The 20,091-nt window shown below is 39.8% G+C and overlaps 1 protein-coding gene across 8 annotated transcripts in view; it reads right to left on the reverse strand.

Annotated features, from left to right (window-relative positions):
- lepr (leptin receptor) overlaps nucleotides 1–20,091 on the reverse strand; it is a 212,608-nt gene that overhangs the window by 63,143 nt on the left and 129,374 nt on the right. For 6 of the 8 annotated variants that reach the window (XM_073063177.1, XM_073063178.1, XM_073063179.1 and 3 more), the window contains 2 exons: nucleotides 16,282–16,463; nucleotides 12,334–12,479 (listed from right to left, as the gene is read on the reverse strand). In XM_073063177.1, the coding sequence (XP_072919278.1) occupies nucleotides 12,334–12,479; nucleotides 16,282–16,463 (328 nt within the window). The remainder of the gene's footprint in view (nucleotides 1–12,333; nucleotides 12,480–16,281; nucleotides 16,464–20,091) is intronic. The other 2 variants (XM_073063182.1, XM_073063183.1) reach the window with 2 other exon arrangements.

Here is a 20,091-nt window from a genome sequence, read left to right on the forward strand (position 1 = left end):
CAAATCCCAATGAGGAGCATTAATACAGAGCAAGGTTAAGCATACAATAACAATATGCTACAAAGGAAGAGAATTTAACAAAAAAGCACCTAAATTAAAGACAAGTGAGCTTAGTGTCCTCCCCAAACCCCACAACACAAGAAAAAAAAACAATTCCAGACCAACCACCACACAATATAGAGAGTATAAGTCCGGACAGTCAAACTCCCAGACTGTGAATACACTTAGCAACAGAGGATAATAATGCCTACTACCAGAAAAAAAAAAGGGAGCTGAAAGCAAGGGACCGAAAAGAAAAAAAAACCCTAGTCAAGAGGAAGGTTATGAAAGTACTCAATAAAAGGCCCCCAGACCTTATGGAACTTTAAATCCGAATTGAGAACTGAATAATGAATTTTTTCGAGGTCCAAGCAGGCCATAATGTCGTTAAGCCATTGCGCATGAGTGGGCGGGGCAACATCTCTCCATCTAAGGAGGATCAAGCGTTTCGCCAGGAGAGAGGCAAAGGATAGTATTCGGCATTTGGTCGGACCCAGACATAAATCTGTCTCGCCCCAAAAACCGAACAGAGCAATTAAGGGGTTAGATTCTAGGTGCTGATTCAGGATACCCGATAATGTAGTGAAGACATCTTTCCAGAATTTCTCCAAGCTAGGACAGAACCAGTACATATGGATGAGAGAGGTCACGCCCCTCTTGCATTTATCACAGAGCGGACTAATGCCAGGGTAGAATTGAGATAGTTTAGATTTAGACATATGGGCTCTATGAACAATCTTAAACTGTAAGAGGTAATGGCGAGCACAAAGGGAGGTTGAGTTAACCGATTTGAGAACTGAGTCCCAGCTCTCCTCGGATAAGGAGATATTTAAATCCTGCTCCCAGGCCATTTTAATTTTATCCACTGGGGCCCGTCGTAAGGCTGCTAGTTTATCTTGGATAATTGAAATTAAACCTTTACCTAGTGGATTAATGGAGAGAAATAGGTCCATAGCATTTTTCGCAGGCATTTCAGGAAAGTTAGGAATTAAAGGAGCAGTAAAGTGTCGGATTTGGAGATATCTGAAAAAGTGAGCGTTAGGCAGGTTGAACTTAACAGAGAGCTGTTGAAAAGAAGCGAAGCGGTTATCAATGAAGAGATCTTCAAAATGTCTAATGCCCTTCCTGTACCAAACATGGAATGCTGAATCGAACATGGTAGGTAAAAAAAAGGTGATTATGTGCGACAGGGCTAGAAACGGAAAACCCCTGGAAACCATAGCATTTCCTGAACTGAGCCCATATACGCAAAGTGTGTCTGACCAGAGGATTAGCTATTGATCTGGGCAGACTGCTAGGGAGTGCAGAGCCAGGGAGTGCAGAGCCAAGAAGTGCAGATATAGATAATTCTTTAGTGGAGCTCAACTCCATTGCCACCCAGTTAGGGCACTCAGGTTGACCGTGGAAGAAAGACCAGAAGGCAGCACAACGTATATTAGCTGCCCAGTAATATAAGCGAAAGTTAGGTAAAGCCATGCCACCCTCTTTTTTAGATTTTTGGAGGTGGATTTTATTAATTCTAGAGCGCTTATTCTGCCACAGATATGACAAAATAATAGAGTCTAAGGAATCAAAAAAAGATTTAGGAATAAAAATTGGGATAGATTGAAATAAGTATAAAAATTTGGGGAGAACATACATTTTGACAACATTGATACGACCTACCAAGGACATAGATAGAGGTGACCATTGTACCAGACTCTGTTTTGTAGCATATGAAAGATTGACAAAGTTTTCACGAAAGAGATCTTTAAACTTCCTTGTGACTGTAATTCCAAGATAAGTAAATTGATTATGGACTACTTTAAAAGGGAGATCACAAAATATTAGTTCTTGTGCTTCTTTATTAATTGGGAAAAGTTCACTCTTATGTAAGTTGAGTTTATAGCCAGAGATCTGGCTAAACTGGTCAAGAAGTGAAAACATTAGAGGTAAGGATGTAGACGGATATGAGAGAAAGAGTAATAAGTCATCAGCATAGAGAGAGACTTTATGCACAACACCCCCTCTCCAAATCCCGGTCAGTTCAGGACATTTTCGAAATGCTATCGCCAGAGGTCCTATAGCCAAATCAAAGAGAAAGGGACTTAAGGGGCATCCCTGACGGGTGCCACGTTTGAGATTGAATACTTGGGATTTCTGAAAGTTAGTTAGAACAGAAGCAGTAGGACACAGGTACAGCAATTGGATCCAAGAGATGAAACTTTGGCCGAGGTCAAATTTTTCTAAGACTGCAAAAAGGTAGTTCCACTCTATACGATCAAATGCTTTCTCCACATCAAGGGAGATAACACATTCAGGAGTCCCAGTTGGAACTGAGTATAAAATATTAAATAGACGCCGAATGTTAAAAAAAGGGAGACGGTTTTTAATAAAGCCTGTTTGGTCATCAGAGATAATGGAGGGAATGACGGTTTCTAATCTATGAGCCAACACTTTAGCTAAGATCTTTACATCAACATTGAGCAGAGAGATCGGCCTGTGCGAGGAACACTCTGTTGGGTCTTTGCCCTTTTTTAAAAGAAGAATAATAGATGCCTCATTGAAAGAGGGTGGCAATTTGCCGTAATTAAACGAGTCAGATAATACTGAAAGTAACTGAGGAGAAAGAAGTGAGGAGAATGATTTATAAAATTCCACAGGGAACCCATCAGGTCCAGGAGATTTCCCTGAGGACAGAGCAGAAATTGCAAAAGATATTTCTTCTAGTGATATAGGCGCATTGAGTTTGGCTTTGAAATCAGATGAAAGTGAGGGGATATTCAGATTCTGTAAAAATTGATCCACAGAGATATTGTCATTCAGGGATTCAGAGGAATAAAGCCGAGAATAAAAATTTTTAAATGCGTCATTAATTTCTAAATGATCTGATGTAAAGTCTCCGTTCTCCTTCCGGATCTTTGTAATATGTTGTTTGGCTTTAGAACGCCTCAGCTGATTGGCTAGGAATTTACCAGACTTATCCCCATGAATGTAAAAGCGGCTCTTGCTTTCGAGAAGTTGGCGTTCGCCGGGTTGAGTGGACAGAAGGTTGAATTTAGTTTGGAGTTCAACGTGCTTCTTGTATAATTCAGGGTTCTTAGTTTGGGCATATAATTGATCCACATCTTTAATCTGGTTAATGAGGTCTGCTCGATCTGCACGGGATCTTCTATTGAGATTTGCTGTGTAAGAGATTATTTGACCCCTCAAATATGCTTTCATGGCATCCCAGACAATCTGGGATGGCACTTCAGGTGATGTATTAGTGTTAAAATAGAAGGTTATCTGGTCTTTAATGAATTTTATGAAATCATCATCCGATAATAAAGTTGAATCGAACCACCAGTGTTTGTTCCTCTGAGGGAGACCGGGAAAGTTCAGAGAGAGGGTAATTGGGGCATGGTCAGAAATCAGTATACTCTGATAGTCACAAGTGTGGGCAAATGGGATAAGTTGGTTATCGAGTAGGAAATAGTCAATTCTAGTGAAGGTATGGTGAACATGTGAGAAAAAGGAATAATCTCTCTCCGTAGGATGGAGGAAACGCCATATATCAGAGATACCAAAATTAGAGAGAAACGACTGAATAGCTAAGGCAGATTTGGTAGGTGATCTGGTAACAGAGGACGATCGGTCCAGTTTAGGATCCAACCAACAGTTAAAGTCACCACCCAATATAAGAGAGTATGAGTTTAAGTCTGGTAGTGAAGAAAAAAACCATTCAAAAAAGTTAACATCATCAAAGTTGGGGGCATACAGGTTTGCTAGTGCAACTTTAGTGTTATATAGTTTACCAGAAACAATAATAAAACGGCCATTTGTGTCCGATATTTTATTATGGAGTTCAAAAGGAATATTTGAGTTAATAAGAATGGAGACTCCCCTAGCTTTAGCGGCAAAGGATGAATGAAAATGCTGACCCGCCCATTTTGACAGAAGCCAGGAGTTATCAAAACAATGAATATGAGTTTCTTGGAGGAAAGCAATGTCAGCTTTGAGTTGTTTAATATGTGAGAATACCTTTCTCCTTTTAACAGGGTGGTTCAGTCCCTTTACATTCCAGCTCACAAATTTAAGTGCTCTAGCCATTATCAATTACTAATGCATAAAAGGCATCAGGCATATAAAAAATCAAGCGGTACAATAGCAGTCTGGGAGCAGAGATGTAAACATAGATTCGTAAGGTCAAAATATAAACATGTCCTAAACAATAAAGAAATGTTGGAACTGGAAAACTCACCCCACCCACACAACCCAAAACTAGACGGCTACCAAAACAAGTAGCTAGCTCTACCAAAAAAATTAACCCAAATACAACTTCCAGATCTGTGTCATTGACAGCAGTTCCGTATAAATGCTATAACAAACAGTAACTAGTTTATGCACTAGAAAACATAACTACAGATTAGAACACCTTCTGCCGAGATATACAACTTAATACAGAGAAAATCGGAAGAAAACCAAAACTAACCTACCCGCGAAATATTATAGAAGAATAAAGTAAGAGAAAGGGGAAAAAAAAGGGTAAGAAGGAAAAAGAAAAAAAGAGGAAGGGGAAAATTATAAATTCAAGATGAGTATTTATTAACCGTTTACCGAGAAGGGAGAAAAAAAAATTCAGAGAATGGAAAAAAAAGGGGGTGAAGAAAAGAAAAAGATAAAATAAATAAATATTTAAAACAGAGGAAAAATAAATCAGCAGTTGAACTGTGAACCGACAAACAGGGAGGCCTTCACTAAAGACTTCAAACCTCCAAAACAAGTTAGATTTAGTTGTAGAACTCTGTAGGTAAAGTTATACAGAAGTAAAAATAGATTACACACACACCAAATCCCGGGAGAGATTGTCAACAGCCTTTAGAGTTTCAGTGAATAATGTCTGAGTGATTCAAGTGAATTCCGAGTCCAGAGAAAGTAATTTTACTACGAGGAGTACTTATCCACCATTTTAGGAGGTCCGATCAGATTCCGAAGATGATTGGATAGCCGGAAGACTTGCCACAAACGCTTCAGCTTCCCTCGCTGATTTGAACCACTTGAATTCCCCGGTATTAAACTTGATTCTTAGGTCAGCAAGATTACGAAAGGAAGGTTTGAAACCATGATCAAAAAGCACTTTCATTACGCCTTTATACTCAGCGCGCATCTTTAAGGTCTGGGGGGCAAAATCTTCCACAAAGCGAATGGTTGTATCCTGGAAAGAAAAAGAGCCTCTGCGACGTGCCTCCACAATCAGACTGTGTTTTACCTGGTATTGATGGAAACACAAGATTACTGGTCATGGGCGGGAGCCCAGAATTCCGAGGGGAACGTAAACTCTGTGTGCCCGTTCGAGCTCGGGCGACTTCGGAAGCAAATCTTTCCCAAATAACTCACAGAGAAACTCGGCAAAAAACTTCACGGTTGACCCCTTCTCAGTTGCCTCTGGTAATCTCAGAATTCTGATGTTGCAGCGTCTGCTGTGATTTTCGAGATCCACCATTTTGGAAAGAAGTTTATTAGATTTTTCCTCTAAGCTGGAACAGAGAGTCTCCAAGTATCAAACCCGACTTTCTAAAGCTTCAGAAGTTGAATCGATGCGAGATAAGTGTTCAGCATGTTTGTCCACTTTATCGTTGATCCGATCCAGTTTCTCTTCTAACTGTTTGAAAGCGGTTTTAAGTTCCTTTAAGATTTCGTCTCGGAGATTTTCAAGCGCCTACATCGTCACGTCCGACGAGGTCATAGTTTCTTTTCTCCCGGATTTAGAACTCTTGCTAGACATTGTAGGTTAGATATATTCACAGGCAAGTAAGAGATACCGAAATAATTCCTAACTAAGCTTTAAAAAATGGAGACATTTAGTGCAAAGGTAGCGACAGTAACGGAACAAAAGTTCGGAGCAGCTAAGCAATCGCCACCTTACCGGAAGTCCCCGTGTTACATTTATAAAGAAAATGATATGCAGGTGAATAAATGAAATGCAAGGGCACAACTGAAAAAAAACTCAAGTGTTCAGCAAGTCCACTCAAGAGTGAATTGGGGGATAGAAGTTGTCCTTGAGCCTGTTAGATACAGGTTCTCAAGCTTGGGGGAAGGAGTCAAAGAGAAGTAGATTGATCAATGGTGAGTGGAGGGTGCAGTGTCAGGGAATGGTCAGAGAGGAGACTTGGCTCAGATCCTGGTTCCTGGTCAGGGAGTAGAGGTGCAGGGTCTGGTGTAAGGAGGTGCTGTCAAGTAATGAGGCAATTCAATCAAGGTCAGGGCCAATCGGTTGGACAGGTAATCATGGGCTATATCTGCAGGGAAGTGGCTGAAGTGGGAATGAACACCAGGAATAATTACCAAGACCCTAGTTTGGGATTTGAGCACTAACCCTGGTGAGGTCATTCCACCCACAAATAGCAACTAATCAGATCTCAACCCTCTAGTTCAGCTCCTACATAAGAGGGAACCATAGAAATGCTAGAAGAATAGAGCCATTCAGGCAGCATCTGTGGATGGAGAAACCTGCTCATCAGAACTGTAGAAGAACAAAATCAAGTTTATTTAAGCAACAAAGAAAGTAAAGAGGACAATGGATAGAACTAAAGGAATGTCTATAAAACTTCCATTGTATAGACAGTGAGGCTCCTTTGCCTATGCAATATATTGCTAATTTTGAGAGGTACAGGTAATATTGTATGGTCTGGCCAATTGGCATATACTGAGCAGGCCTAAATATACAAATGTTCAAATGAAAGAAAGGAGGAATTGAATAGTAACTGCAAATGGCCAGTCCTGAAACAGAAACAACAAGATATCTGAAGCTGGGGAATTCAACACTGAGTCTTGCAATGCACAAAAAACATTGAAGTGTTGTACCTTGAAGGTACTTTGGGCCTCACGATAGCAGAGTAGGAGAGAGGTCAAAGTGGGAATGGGACAGTGAATCAGGAGGACAGACAATGAGAACCTCGGGAGCACCTCGGTTAGGGAGTCATGAAATGAGTGGATCCTGTTGGTGTGTATTTAATATTTCAGTAATACTCAAGTAATCTTGTAAAAATGTTGTTGATTAAGCATTCATGTTTGTTTAACTAATTCATTACAGGTTATATGTAAAAATACACGGATTGCATACGTCACAATACAACCATGCGACACGAGCGCGGCTCGCTTGAAGTAAAACGCAAAGTTAGAATCGCACATTTCAGACTCCAGTGTCTTCCTTTGGATTAATTTAATGCTTTGAAGTTACAAAATGTAACAGTGGCAACAAGGTATTTTTAAAACAAACTCGAAAAGGCTACCAACCTGTTGAAGAAAAGTGAGACTTTCAAGTTAAAGAAAAAGTGTAGTGAGGAACAGTGAATAAAAAATGCAGCCCAGCACTTACAGAAACTTCAAGATAAAGATAAGGTAGTAAACATAAGTATTCAGAGCTTCATTAAGATTGAGTAGAGGGTGATAATAATCATTAAAAAATAGCAGAAATGGCTGGCTGCATCAGAAAAATTGATGTGTTCGATTGCTCAACAGGTAACTGGCTCATGTACATTGAGCTAATAGAACAGTATTTTGAAGCAAATGAAATAGCCAAGGAGAAATTAGAACCAATTTTGCTGAGTGCATTGGGTTTAAAGGCAGATAGTTTGCTTCAAATTTTAACCGCTCCAACGAAACTAGTGGAAATTAGCTTTGTTGCCATTGTGAAAATAATTTCAGAACACTTACAACCAAAATCATTGCAAACTGCTTTATGCATCGTAAGTAGAATCAAAAGGAAAGGGATTCCACTTCAGCGTACATGGCTGATTTGAATAGAATGTCTGAACATTACCAGTTCAATGTTGGGCTAATGATACTGAAAGATCATTTCGTTTGTGGAATCTTACAAGAAAGCATTGAAAAATGGCTGCTAACTGAAGGACAGCTTACATTGAAAAAAGCAGTTGAAATTGCTGTTTCAGTGGAAACTTCAGGCAAAGAGACACGATTGTCAGGAATGAAAGTAAGCATGAACAAAATTGCCACATCTAAACAGAAAATGGCCTGGCCAAACAATACACCAGACCATTGCAGATTTAAAGGTGAAATTTGCAGAATATGCAACAAAGTAGGATGCATACAAAGAGCATGTCAGGCAGACCAAATTAAGTGGACTGTGCGGGAAAGAAAAAAAGTTAATGTTTCAAAATGAGAACTAATCTACATGCTGTTGATCAAAAATCTGATAATGACGAGAATGACACAGGACTGGGAACTATTGAGATTTACAATTTACAAACTAACAATAGACAAGCAATATGGTATACACCAGAAGTGAACTGCAAATTAATGAAAATGAAATTGGACACTGGTTTGGCTCTTTCAGTCATTGTACAAAATGAGTTCGAAAAGCATTTCAAAAATACTGAACTGAAACCTGTAGATATCCAATTAAGAAATGAAATAGGAGAAAAGATAACTCTTGTGGGAATGACATTCGTGACAGTAAAATGCAAAAACCAGCAAGCCACATTGAATTTGTATGTGGTAAAAATAGGAGGGCCAACATTGTGGGGGCATGATTGGCTGAGACAACTACAACATGATTGGAGATCTATTCATCATTTGCATGCCATATCCCCTGCAATAAAGCCAACTAAAAGTGAATTAAGAAAGGTACTGAATGATGCCAAAACGATCTCCATGCTGCACAGCATGAATTGTGGCCCAAAAGTGGGCAAGCAGGTGTTGGTGCTGACCTTTGTGTCTCTGGTTCGAAAGCATATTGGACTAAGGAAGGGCTATGCTGGCCAGTGGAATTGTGAAAATGATAAAAGCAGTAGTCTGACTACAACAGTTTTTATAGCCAACATATCTGAGAAAGCTTCTGATATGTTAAGCTGGCGGTTGCTTGCAAAATGTAGCTTGGCTTTAAGCTAGAAGAAAGTTCAAGAGCTTCAGGAAAATGCAAACATTCAGCTTTTGTGAGTGTAAGGAACCAGAATTTATTCTGCGTGCTTAAGGTAATTGCATGAACTTCAAGAGGGAGACAAAAGCTGCTTGTCCAAATAGATGCAAAGACCAAAGCCCAGCAGAATAAATGGAAGGCCAAAAGGAAAGGAGTCAATGGAGGTATGAAAATGAAGGATTCATCAGATGATGCTGTGGATGAGGAAACCAAGAGGAGAGATCAAATTGTAAAGGAAGCAATAGAAAGATTAATAAGAGAACATTCCAGTGAACTAAGTGGCCCTTCTCAAAATCAGATGCACTAACTGGAAGGAGAAGGAGGAAGGAGAAGAAAGGTGTCCTGAGCTGTCAAAAGCACTTCCTGCTGTCTTAGAGTCAACTCCTACAACCATCACAGAGCAGGCCCACAAGTCTCACCTTCCACGCAGAATAACCTCCCTTTGCAGGAAAGATGCTATCCCACAAGAGTAACAAAGCCTCCACAGCGACTAAATCTTGATGCCTGAATGGGACAATCAAAATTTACTGTGCTGTGGATGTCTGTAGTTGTATTATATAGTATACTGTGCAAATAGTTAAGATGCATTCTATATTCAGTTGGAGTTTATAGCTAAGCAGGGAGAGTGGTGCATTTAATATTTCAGTAATATTTGAGTAATCTTGTAAATATGTTAAGCATTCTTGTTCACTTAAGTAATTCACTGCAAATTATATATAAATATGTGTGTAAGGGGGTTTCTTCTTTCTTTATGTTACTGCGTGTGTTAATCAAAATGGCTTCTTGGTTTGTTAAAAGTAAAAAATGCTTTTTCTACTGTCAAGATGAAGCCACACTCAGGTTGGAGGAACAACACCTTGTATACCGTCTGGGTAGCCTCCAACCTGATGGCATGAACATTGACTTCTCTAACTTCTGTTAATGCCCCTCCTCCCCTTCTTGCCCCATCCCTGACATATTTAGCTGTATGTTTTTTTTCTCTCTCTCTCTGCCCATCACTCTACCTGTTCTCCATCTCCCTCTGGTGCTCCCCCCCACCCCCGCTCTTTCTCCCGAGGCCTCCCGTCCCATGATCCTTTCCCCTCTCCAGCTCTGTATCACTTTCACCAATCACCTTTCCAGCTCTTAGCTTCATCACACCCCCTCCGGTCTTCTCTTATCATTTCGCATTTCCCCCTGCCCCCACTACTTTCAAATCTCTTAGTATCTTTTCTTTCAGTTAGTCCTGACAAAGGGTCTCGGCCCAAAACGTCGACGGTGCTTCTCCTTATAGATGCTGCCTGGCCTGATGTGTTCCACCAGCATTTTGTGTGTGTTGTTAGTAAAAAAATGCTTCTTGGTTATGCTAACTGGTGAGAGAGTGCTTTCTCTCGAAGCTTGTTTGGGTTATAATTACTGATAACGAGAATTGTATTTGTTTGTTAACCAATTGGGATAGAGGTTATTCTTTCTTGTGGGTTTGTAAGCTAGTGTTGTGCGGACTTTGGGGAGACGGTGTGAGGTGGTTAGAGAGAGAAGACACGATGCTGTAAGTTGGGCAACGGAACGGCCCCAAGGGGGGGGGGGGTCTGAGGCCCAGGGTTTCGGCGAGGAGAAGAGATGAGGACAGATTTGTGTGGACTGTCTGGTCGACCACTGTTGTTGGTCCCAGACGGCAGGTCAAGGAGGTCGGAGGGGATCGAAAAGTGGCAAGATTTTGTTAACTGAGCTCCAACGGGTTGTGTACGAAGTGGTTGAACTTTGATAAGTTTGGCGCCTTTTACTTTTGCTTTTATATTGTATCTCTATTAAGTACATAGTTCCAGTAAGATCTATAAAGTGTAATCATATACCTCGCATACGGTGTACTGTCTGTTATTTGGCGGGGTGGGGACTTCACACAGCATCTACACAAGCTGATTACCCAGTTTGGCGGGGCCAAAGGCTGCTCCCCCTAGACGGAAACGAGCTGAGCAAGTCTGAGGCGACCCAGGGGCTACATGTGTATTGCATACGTCATGATGCTACCATGTGATCTGTGTGCACCTCACTCAAAGTAAAACATGGTTAGACACACATTACCGGCACCCATGTCTTCCTTTGAAATAGTTTAATGTTCTGAAGTTACAAAACATAACACTTGTGATATGCAGAAGTGGGAGAGGACTGGTGGGAGATATCATATTGGAGCTGGCCATTCTTTTATTACACAAGTTATTATTTTTTTACATGTCTGCACAGATGTAATCAAGAACTTACTTGAGCAGCATCATAAGCACATAGCATCAACTAAGCAGCATTCCCAAGGAAACATAAATTAAACATAAATTCTGTATTTTTTTACAAGAAAGAACACAATTAGAACAAAAAAGTCAATTTTCGTGCAAAGTGATTAAAGCGGTCATGATGTTGCTAGGCTTTGCCAGATGGTTCAGGAACCAACTGGTTAAAGATAAGTCGCGTTCCTGAGCCTGGTGGAGAAGGACTTCAGGTTTCTGTAACTCTTGGCCAATGGTAGTTGCAAAAAGACAGCATGGCTCAGATGATGGGTGGGGATCTTTGATGGTACAATAGGTGATATCAGTGGCTTAGAAATGTGTCATTTGATTTCATTGGTTGTGCCTGGTGGCCTCCATTTGTATGTGGATCATATGAAGAGAAAATATGGAATAGAAGTCCAAAGGTGCATTAATCATAATTGAATGTTGATAAACTGAAGGTGCCATGCATAAAAACATTGTGCCAGGTGATATAAATCAGCTGTGGACAGCCCCAAGTCCAGCAGCAAAAGGAGGACAGTTGGATATAGGGCTACAAACCCATCCCATAAAGGCCCAGAACTACAGAAATGCCAACAGAAGCTCCAAAGGCCTCATCCTGGAAGAAGAATGACCTTCATCTAGAAGTCAAGAAGATGGGCTACAGCTGTGGACAACTTGAAAGACTGGCCCAGGACAGAGGACTCGGGCAAGTTGCTGTTGGCGGTCAATGCCCCATTAGGGGTGATGAGCTCAAGAAGAAGGTGGTGATATAATATGACAATTCATAATTCTCAATGGCCTATGAATACACATGATTAGCTGAATACCTTGTTCTTCTCTGATCTTTTTACATGGCTGAGTTGGTGCAGTTGTTTGCTGCTACAGTGTAACAGATGGTTTCACACATTGGTAAAAGTGCAGGACTTCCTTTAGAAACTAAGAAGAAAATAGCTGGCAAGATAATTTGAAACAGGGTCATATACCAAGATGTTCTTAAACAATTAATGATCAAAAATATGCCACAATATTTATTGAAGATGCAAAGAAAATCTTGTCAATGCCGTTTGCACAAGGGTCTTGAAAATAGTTGTTTAATTTTCTGTTTGAAAATGATAATAAATGGACAAATATATTTTCTAAATAAAATTAGCATACCTTCCAGACCCTCACTGGGTTGCCTGTGGAGTATTTTACCTCAAACTGGAGGAGGTATGGTTCAGGGCTTGGGCTTGACCAACTAAGGTTGAAAATTCCTTCAACTGTCATTTCAGTCTGAAGATTTTGGGGAGGATTTAACTTCACTGCAAATTACAAAGAGAAAAAAAATCACTGATACAATTATGCTGACGTTATAGATAATCCTTGCAAAATCCAAACCCATTATTTTATTTCCAATAAGAAAACATTCAGATTCAATTTACAGCATTTTCCATTACAATCTGGAATTTCAGAGACTACAGATATCTTTTCTCGCTCAGATGTGCTAGTGCTTCCTTTCCTATTATATCTGAAGAATCTCAAATCTAGCACAGAACAAAGAAAGTTGGAAAGACACACGGCTACTATTGTTAACTCCTTTCACAATGCAGGCTGCTTTTGTGACTTCCTGGTCAGTTCATCAATTTGCAGGGCACTTAGCAACTGGACCTGCAGAGGAGCTCTCATCTTTTCAAATTCTTAACAAGTCTGGTCTAACCACATGGATCAAGATGACATGCAATTTCATGCCATCAGATTGGAGCCATCTATTCAAAGATCCACCATTTATCGCAGCTGAATGCCCATTTCGGCACATGTGGTTCTGACAGTTTGACAGAAGTAAGTGCACTTTAAAAAAAACCTTTTTCTTTGGAAGATCATCATTTGATCAGTTCCTCCACAATTTATAATTATTACCTACTACAGTCTTTCAATATTTGAGCTTTTCTTTGTTCCTTCCAAGTAGCTTCTTTTGATCTTATTCTTTCACCTACATCAATTTTCTGTCAAGATCTCCTTTTCAGTATTTACTCAGTAAGATGTGGCAGATAAAGTTATACCCTGTTTTGAACAAGGTTGAGTTTGTCAAGCTTGTGATGGCATGGCAGGTTAACATGTTTCTCATAAAAGGTTGAATTGACTCACGTCTTCACTGACTTGACAAAATAATATCAAACTCTTTACTAAAGAAATATTTCAATAAAGCAAGAATTAAATTAACCTTGAGAAGTGATTCCTGAAAAACGCTTGGATCCAAAACAAAATTGACAAAAATAATAATCAATTTATCAAAGATGAGTTGGTAAATGTTTTTCTCACATGCCTCAACAGTGTGCCCTTTTTGAAACTGAATATTCCTTTCAATATGGCTTTCTATTGAGACTCACAACTCCCATTATTTTACATATTCACTTGGAGACAATGAAGAAAATAATGTAGCACTGACTATTTTATTGACCAGAAATATATTTGTAACCAAGAACAGAAAAAAAATATAATTGTCTAAGGCATGCAAAGTTCTGCATTAGGCAGCACAGCAAATGATTTGCATGTATTATAATAATCAATGCTTTGTGACTGATGCATAATCAAGAGTTTTGTCATCTTTCATCGATTAAGATCTCTCCTTCCTGAAACCACTTCGCTGAAAGTTCAAATGTAAAATTTTGCTATTTGACTCTTAGTGGGAAATATGTGCATTCACATGAGCTTATTCTTTTAGAGAGACTATTGTACCACAGCAACTGTACACCTCCACATTTTAATAAGTTCTTTATTTTGAATAATGTACAGAATGTTAATTTATTTGCCCCACCACTGAGGAAACATTTTCTCATCCGGGGGATTTTGGTACCTGAAAGTCACTGCCTGGAAGGATGCTAAAGGAAGAAATACTCAACATATTAAAAATATTGGATATGGATTTAAGAACCAGGCTATAGATCAAAGTGCAGGAAGCCGAACTGAGGTTGGACAGCTCTTTTATAATTGGCAGGTACTGTGCATTTCTTTACATTGCAACAGAATCATAACACAAAGGTTTTTACTCCCTCACATTGTGCAATGGGTGTAAGATTTAAATAAATCCTAAATCTAATTCTACTTGATAGAATCAATTCCTTGATTCTATGGTGTAAATTTCCAGTTTCCTAATCTGCATTGTGCAGCTGAAAGCGGCTGCCAGAAGACACAGTGATTGTAAAGAAGTGGGGAAATTAAACTTTAAATGTTTAATTTTAAATGTCTAACTCCCAGCAACATGATATTGACTGTTGTTAGCAAAATGCTCAGAAAAGGCTACCCAAATGTGTTGGCTGCATTAGACATGCAACACTTGAAGGAAAAATCAAGTTTACCCACAAGAAGTGAAAAATGAATCTGCTGGGCTGTTGGCCATAGAGGCAGAATATTTGTGATTCATTGACTCTGTCTTTTTCAAATAAATGCAAAGTTATTTATTCACAAGGCACAATTTGGGTCACATGTTCCAAATATTTATTTTCTAAGTTAAGCACTGCCAAAAGACAAACTAGCTGATTTTATTCTATTAAATAGAATTGTAATCTATTAAAATGGGGGATATTTGACTTGATTCTTAATAAACCAGTATCATGAGCACCAAAGGGTAGCCATAATTTGCTTTTTGCTCAGACTTTTGAAGTGCCTGGGGTGAGAAATGGAATTATTTTGCTGCAGACACATTATTGGTGTAGAGTAGAAATTATCATAACAAAGGTAAGAAAAGAAAGGGGATTGAGTAACTTGGACTGAGGATAGGAAATGCCAACATTCAGAATGGGTTGTTATAAAGAAAAGAGACAATATGAAGTTAGCTGAAAGGACAAATAAACAGGTCTAACATGGGCATGGTTGAGTCATGCCAGGAGAAAAACAAAATCCCTGTCTTTGATGGTGAAAATTTCCTTGCTGCCAATGCCAACTTCAAGTCTTTTGACTAAATCCCAGGCCAATGAAGGGATTGAATTGCAGTGCACCATATTGATGAGTGAAAAAAATGGAAAGAGAAAGAATATCGAGTTATGTCTGCATGCTGCAATTCATTTGGTAAAGGGTTTGCTCTAACAGTAGGTAAAGATTATTTGTAAAAATACTCTGACACCCTAAAGGTAAAATGATGAGGTGCCAGGCAGCAGTCAATTGAAAATATTCATTCCACATGCATCTCCGGTTAACACAGTCTGAAAGCTGAAAAAATTGAATTCACAAAAAAAAAAGCTTTTGGATCCCAAACCTTTTACCAAACAATCTATAAAAACACAAAATGCTGGAGTGACTCCTGATGAAGGGTTTCGGCCCGAAACGTCATCACTACCTCCTCCCATAGATGCTGTCTGGCCTGCTGAGTTCTGCCAGCATTTTGTGTTTTTATTTATTTCCAGCATCTGCAGATTCACTCGTGTAGCCACCAAACAATCTATATCAGGTTTCAGAGCTGATCTCGAATTTACTGTGGTGAAAGACACCTAAAAACAGTATGGAAAATTTAACATTAAATTGATTTTATATCCACCTTTATTAAGAGTGTATCTCTTCCAATTTCCATCTAATTTGCAGGAGATCCACTTACATTCTAGTGAAGTGCAATAAAACATCATATTGGCTAACCAAAAGTGCCACATAATTGAATTACAGTATGGACGAATGATCTGAAATATCTTCAAAGGTATTCTATGTTTTACAGAAACTAATGATGATGTTACTCTGCTCTCTTGAAGTGAAACGCTGATTGCTCTAAATGTGCTCCATCCAAAATCTTAGCTGCCTGAAAACTCATAAAATGTAAAATCAAGCATACGAGTTATTTTCCATAAACTTCTGATCGACTCTTTCTTCCACAATCAACAGACTTTAGAAGTTTAGTGAAGGGTCATTCAACCACCATTAGTAATAATACCTTTTCTCAGCCTATCCAGATGAAATACTTGTGATTCAGATCAGGGGAGGGGAAGGTGTAATTAGTTACCGTACATGCTGCTCCACACACACAATTACTAATGTAAGCTGAAGTGTTTTCTCTGCTTCCTGTTTCATCCTTCATGATAATACACTCAAAAATTGTTCATTGCATGAAACACTGCAAGAGCATAATTCTTCCAGACTCACCTACATTTATTGGCGTGACAAACATCAAAGGTGACTGCAAGGTTCCAAAATTGGTAATCAGCTCTATCCAAATGAAATAATTGTGATTGAGATCGGGGGAAGGGATGGTGCATTGAAATACTTGCTGCTCCACACAATTACTACTGTAAATTGAGGTGTTGCTTTCCTTCTGGTCAAATAACCTGCAAACAGCAGATGCAAAAGACAACTCAAGTACCAATTCTCAATGGAATGGGGATGTCAGAGAGGCCTTTACTCTTCAAGATCAGAAAAACACAATATTGTAAAACAAACCTATGTGACTGTAAACACTCAATATGTGAGGTAAAAACTGCAGTTAACATTCCTGCAAGGCACTCCTTTCGAGACTAAAGGTTTAGTTCTGTTAACTGATTGTATTCATTTGACAATTCCGAAGTATAGTACAGATCGACAATAATCAATGAGTTAATGAGTGACATACAGCAGGTCGTCAGCTGCTATTGAACTATACTCCTCCTTGAAGCAGTACTCTCTGAAATGTAAACAGGGATAAATAGAACAAGATGTCCATAATACATGATCGCCCCTCAAAGACAGCCAATCTTAAAACGTGGGACATGCACATGATCAGGCCCTTTGGCCCACCATGCACTGAACTAATTAAGCTAAATGATGCCTAATTAAATCCCTCCTACCAGACTTTAACCTGCTAAGCACATATTTCCCTGCCTCCCAACCTCTTCAACTTTCATAGGGGTTTCTCTCCACAAGGCTCATTTGCCTACTCATCTCTCCCCACTGATCTCCCTCCTGGTACTTATCCCTGCAAGTGTGACAAGTGCAACACCTGTACCCACACCTACTCCCTCACTACCATTCAGGACCCCAAATAATCCTTCCAGGTGAGGCGACACTTCACATGCTAGTCTGTTTGGGTCATCTACCGTATCCAGTGCTCCCAGTGCAGACTCTTCTGCATTGGTGAGACCCAGTGTAGATTGGGGGACTACTTTGCTGTAAAAGGCAGGATCTCCCAGTGCCCATCCATTTGAATTTGACCTCCCATTCCCACTCTGATATGCCTAGGCATGGTCTCCTCTTCTACCATAATGAGGCAAACTCGGGTTGGAGGAGTAACACTTCATACTCCTTTTGGGTAACATCCAACCTGATGGCATCAACGTTGATTTCTTTAACCCAGTAATTTTTCCTCCTCTGTCCTTCTGTCATTTTCCATCCTTCAATCTGACTACCCTCTCACCCCTTCTCTTCTCTTCTCACCTCCCCTGATTCCTCTCCTCCTTCCACTCTCTATTCCTATTAGATTCCTTCTTTAGCCCTTTAATTCTTCCACCTATCCTCTGCCAGCTTCTCACTTTCTTCCTCCTACCTCACCAACCCACCCACCTTCTCTCTCACCTATCATCTGCCAACTTATACACCTTGCCCTCCCCCACTTTCTTATTCTGGTTTTTGCCCAATTAATTTCCAGTCCTGATGAAGTATCTCGGCCTGAAACATCAACTGTTTATTCCTCTCTATTCATGCTGCCTGACTTGCTGAGTTTCTCCAGCATTTTGTGTGTGTTGACCAGATGTGGTCGATTTCCCTCCATTCTCTGCATATTCAAGTGCCTACTTAAGTGTCTCAAGAGCCCGCATCATATCTGCTTTCACCACTCTGCAAAAAAAATACTTGCACCAAGGATCTCTTTTAAACTTTTCCATCTGATGTTAAATGCATGCCCTCTTGTATGAGAGAGATCAAATCTGGGAAACAAATACTAGCTGTCTATTTAAGCTTCACACAATTTATAAACTTCTTCAAGTCTTCCCTCAGCCTTCAACACTCCAAAGAAAATTTTAATTTGTTCAACCTCTCTTAAAGCATACGTATTCTAATTCAGTTTAAATCGGTTCCAAACTTTTCAAAGAAGCACAATCCAAAATCACAGTAAGACTTTTAAAGTCATTTAAATTTATCAACATTCTTTTCCTGAAATGTTTTGCTAGATTGGAAAGATTGCAACTTCTTCCTTAAAATAATACAGACAGCTGATTCTAATCTATTGTCTCCTTAAGGAATAAACAACATGATCCTTGGTGATCTTTAAAAAATGGATTGAATTGTTTTTAAGTATAACTGTAGGTTCCCTGGTGAACTACTGATGATCACCCATCCAACTTTTGATACTATCAGACTAGTTTGCAAACACTTTGAAAGTTGTGAGTCAGACGCTAATGCAACAGAGTTTAAACTCCACTACTGGCAGTGGAACATAGATCATAAAAATCAATTGCTCAGTGTGCTCTGGAAGAGAAATGGTGGAACTAGACTAACAGAAGAGACAGAACGGATGCACTTGGCATCCACTTCACAGTTTTACAATAGGGAATGCAGTTTATTTTTAATTGTTCTTTGTAATTTAATGCCTTTGATTGGACTTTATTTCTTAGCATTTAAGTCTGCTGGAGGAGTTTTCAATATTTCTTCTACAGACTGGAAGTGCACCTCCTGAGGACCACTCACCACCAGGAATCAGCTCCATATAGACTGTGGTCAAGGGCAGAAGTATCTAGGCAACTGGATCTTCAGCCACATTTCCAAGCAGCAGACTTAGTATAGGAAACCTGGCTGACATTAATCCCATGTATCATCATCTTGTCAAAATATTACAAAGGGGACAGCAAGTTTATATTTGTTAACTCAGTTTCAGGATCTAGAGTTCCACAATTTAAGCCAAATCAATTTTCAAATCAAGTTAACATGCAGGCCGCAGGGGACTCATAAGCTAACTACACCTGTCCTTCTTGAAAGGTTGCTGTTAAAGTAGCTTGGCAGGTAACTGTTGTGGATATTGTAGTTAGTTCACACTGTAACCACTGCGCAATATTGGTAGAGGAATGAATATTTGGGGTGCTGTATGGGTCTGGGATGGTGTCAAGCTAGTTGAGAGCTGTTGGACTTACATTTACCCAGGAAAGCAGAGAATATTCCATCACATTCATGAACTGTGCCTTGTATATGGTGGAACATCTTTGGGTTGTTAGGAGGAAAGTCATTTGCCTCATGATATCTTCCTCTCAACTGTTTTTCAAGGATGTAACCAGGAAGTTAGACAAGGGAGATCCAGTGGATGTAGTGTACCTCGATTTTCAGAAGGCATTTGATAAGGTCCCACATAGGAGATTGGTGGGTAAAATCAAAGCTCATGGCACTGGGGGGAAAGACATTGACATGGATAGAAAACTAGTTGGCAGATAGAAAGCAAAGGGTAGCGGTGAATGTGTGTTTCTCGGAATGGCAGGTGGTGACTAGTGGGGTGCCACAGGGCTCGGTATTGGGACCACAGCTGTTTACGATTTACGTCAACGATTTAGATGAAGGCATTGAGAATAACATCAGCAAGTTTGCTGATGATACTAAGCTGGGTGGCAGTGTGACATGTGATGAGGATGTTAGGAGAATTCAGGGTAACTTGGATAGGCTGGGTGAGTGGGCAGATACTTGGCAGATGACGTTTAATGTGAATAAGTGTGAGGTTATCCACTCTGGGAGTAAGAACAGGAAGGCAGATTATTATCTGAACAGTGTAAAGTTAGGTAAGGGAGAAATACAAAGAGATCTAGGAGTCCTTGTTCATCAGTCACTGAAGGTGAATGAGCAAGTGCAGTAGGCAGTGAAGAAGGCTAATGGAATGTTGGCCTTTATTACAAAGGGAATTGAGCACAAGAGCAAGGAAATCCTTTTGCATTTGTACAGGGCCCTGGTGAGACCACACCTGGAGTATTGTGTACAGTTTTGGTCTCCAGGGTTAAGGAAGGACAT

This window comes from Hemitrygon akajei, chromosome 12 (assembly GCF_048418815.1).
Source record: "Hemitrygon akajei chromosome 12, sHemAka1.3, whole genome shotgun sequence".
Taxonomy (NCBI): Eukaryota; Metazoa; Chordata; class Chondrichthyes; order Myliobatiformes; family Dasyatidae; genus Hemitrygon; species Hemitrygon akajei.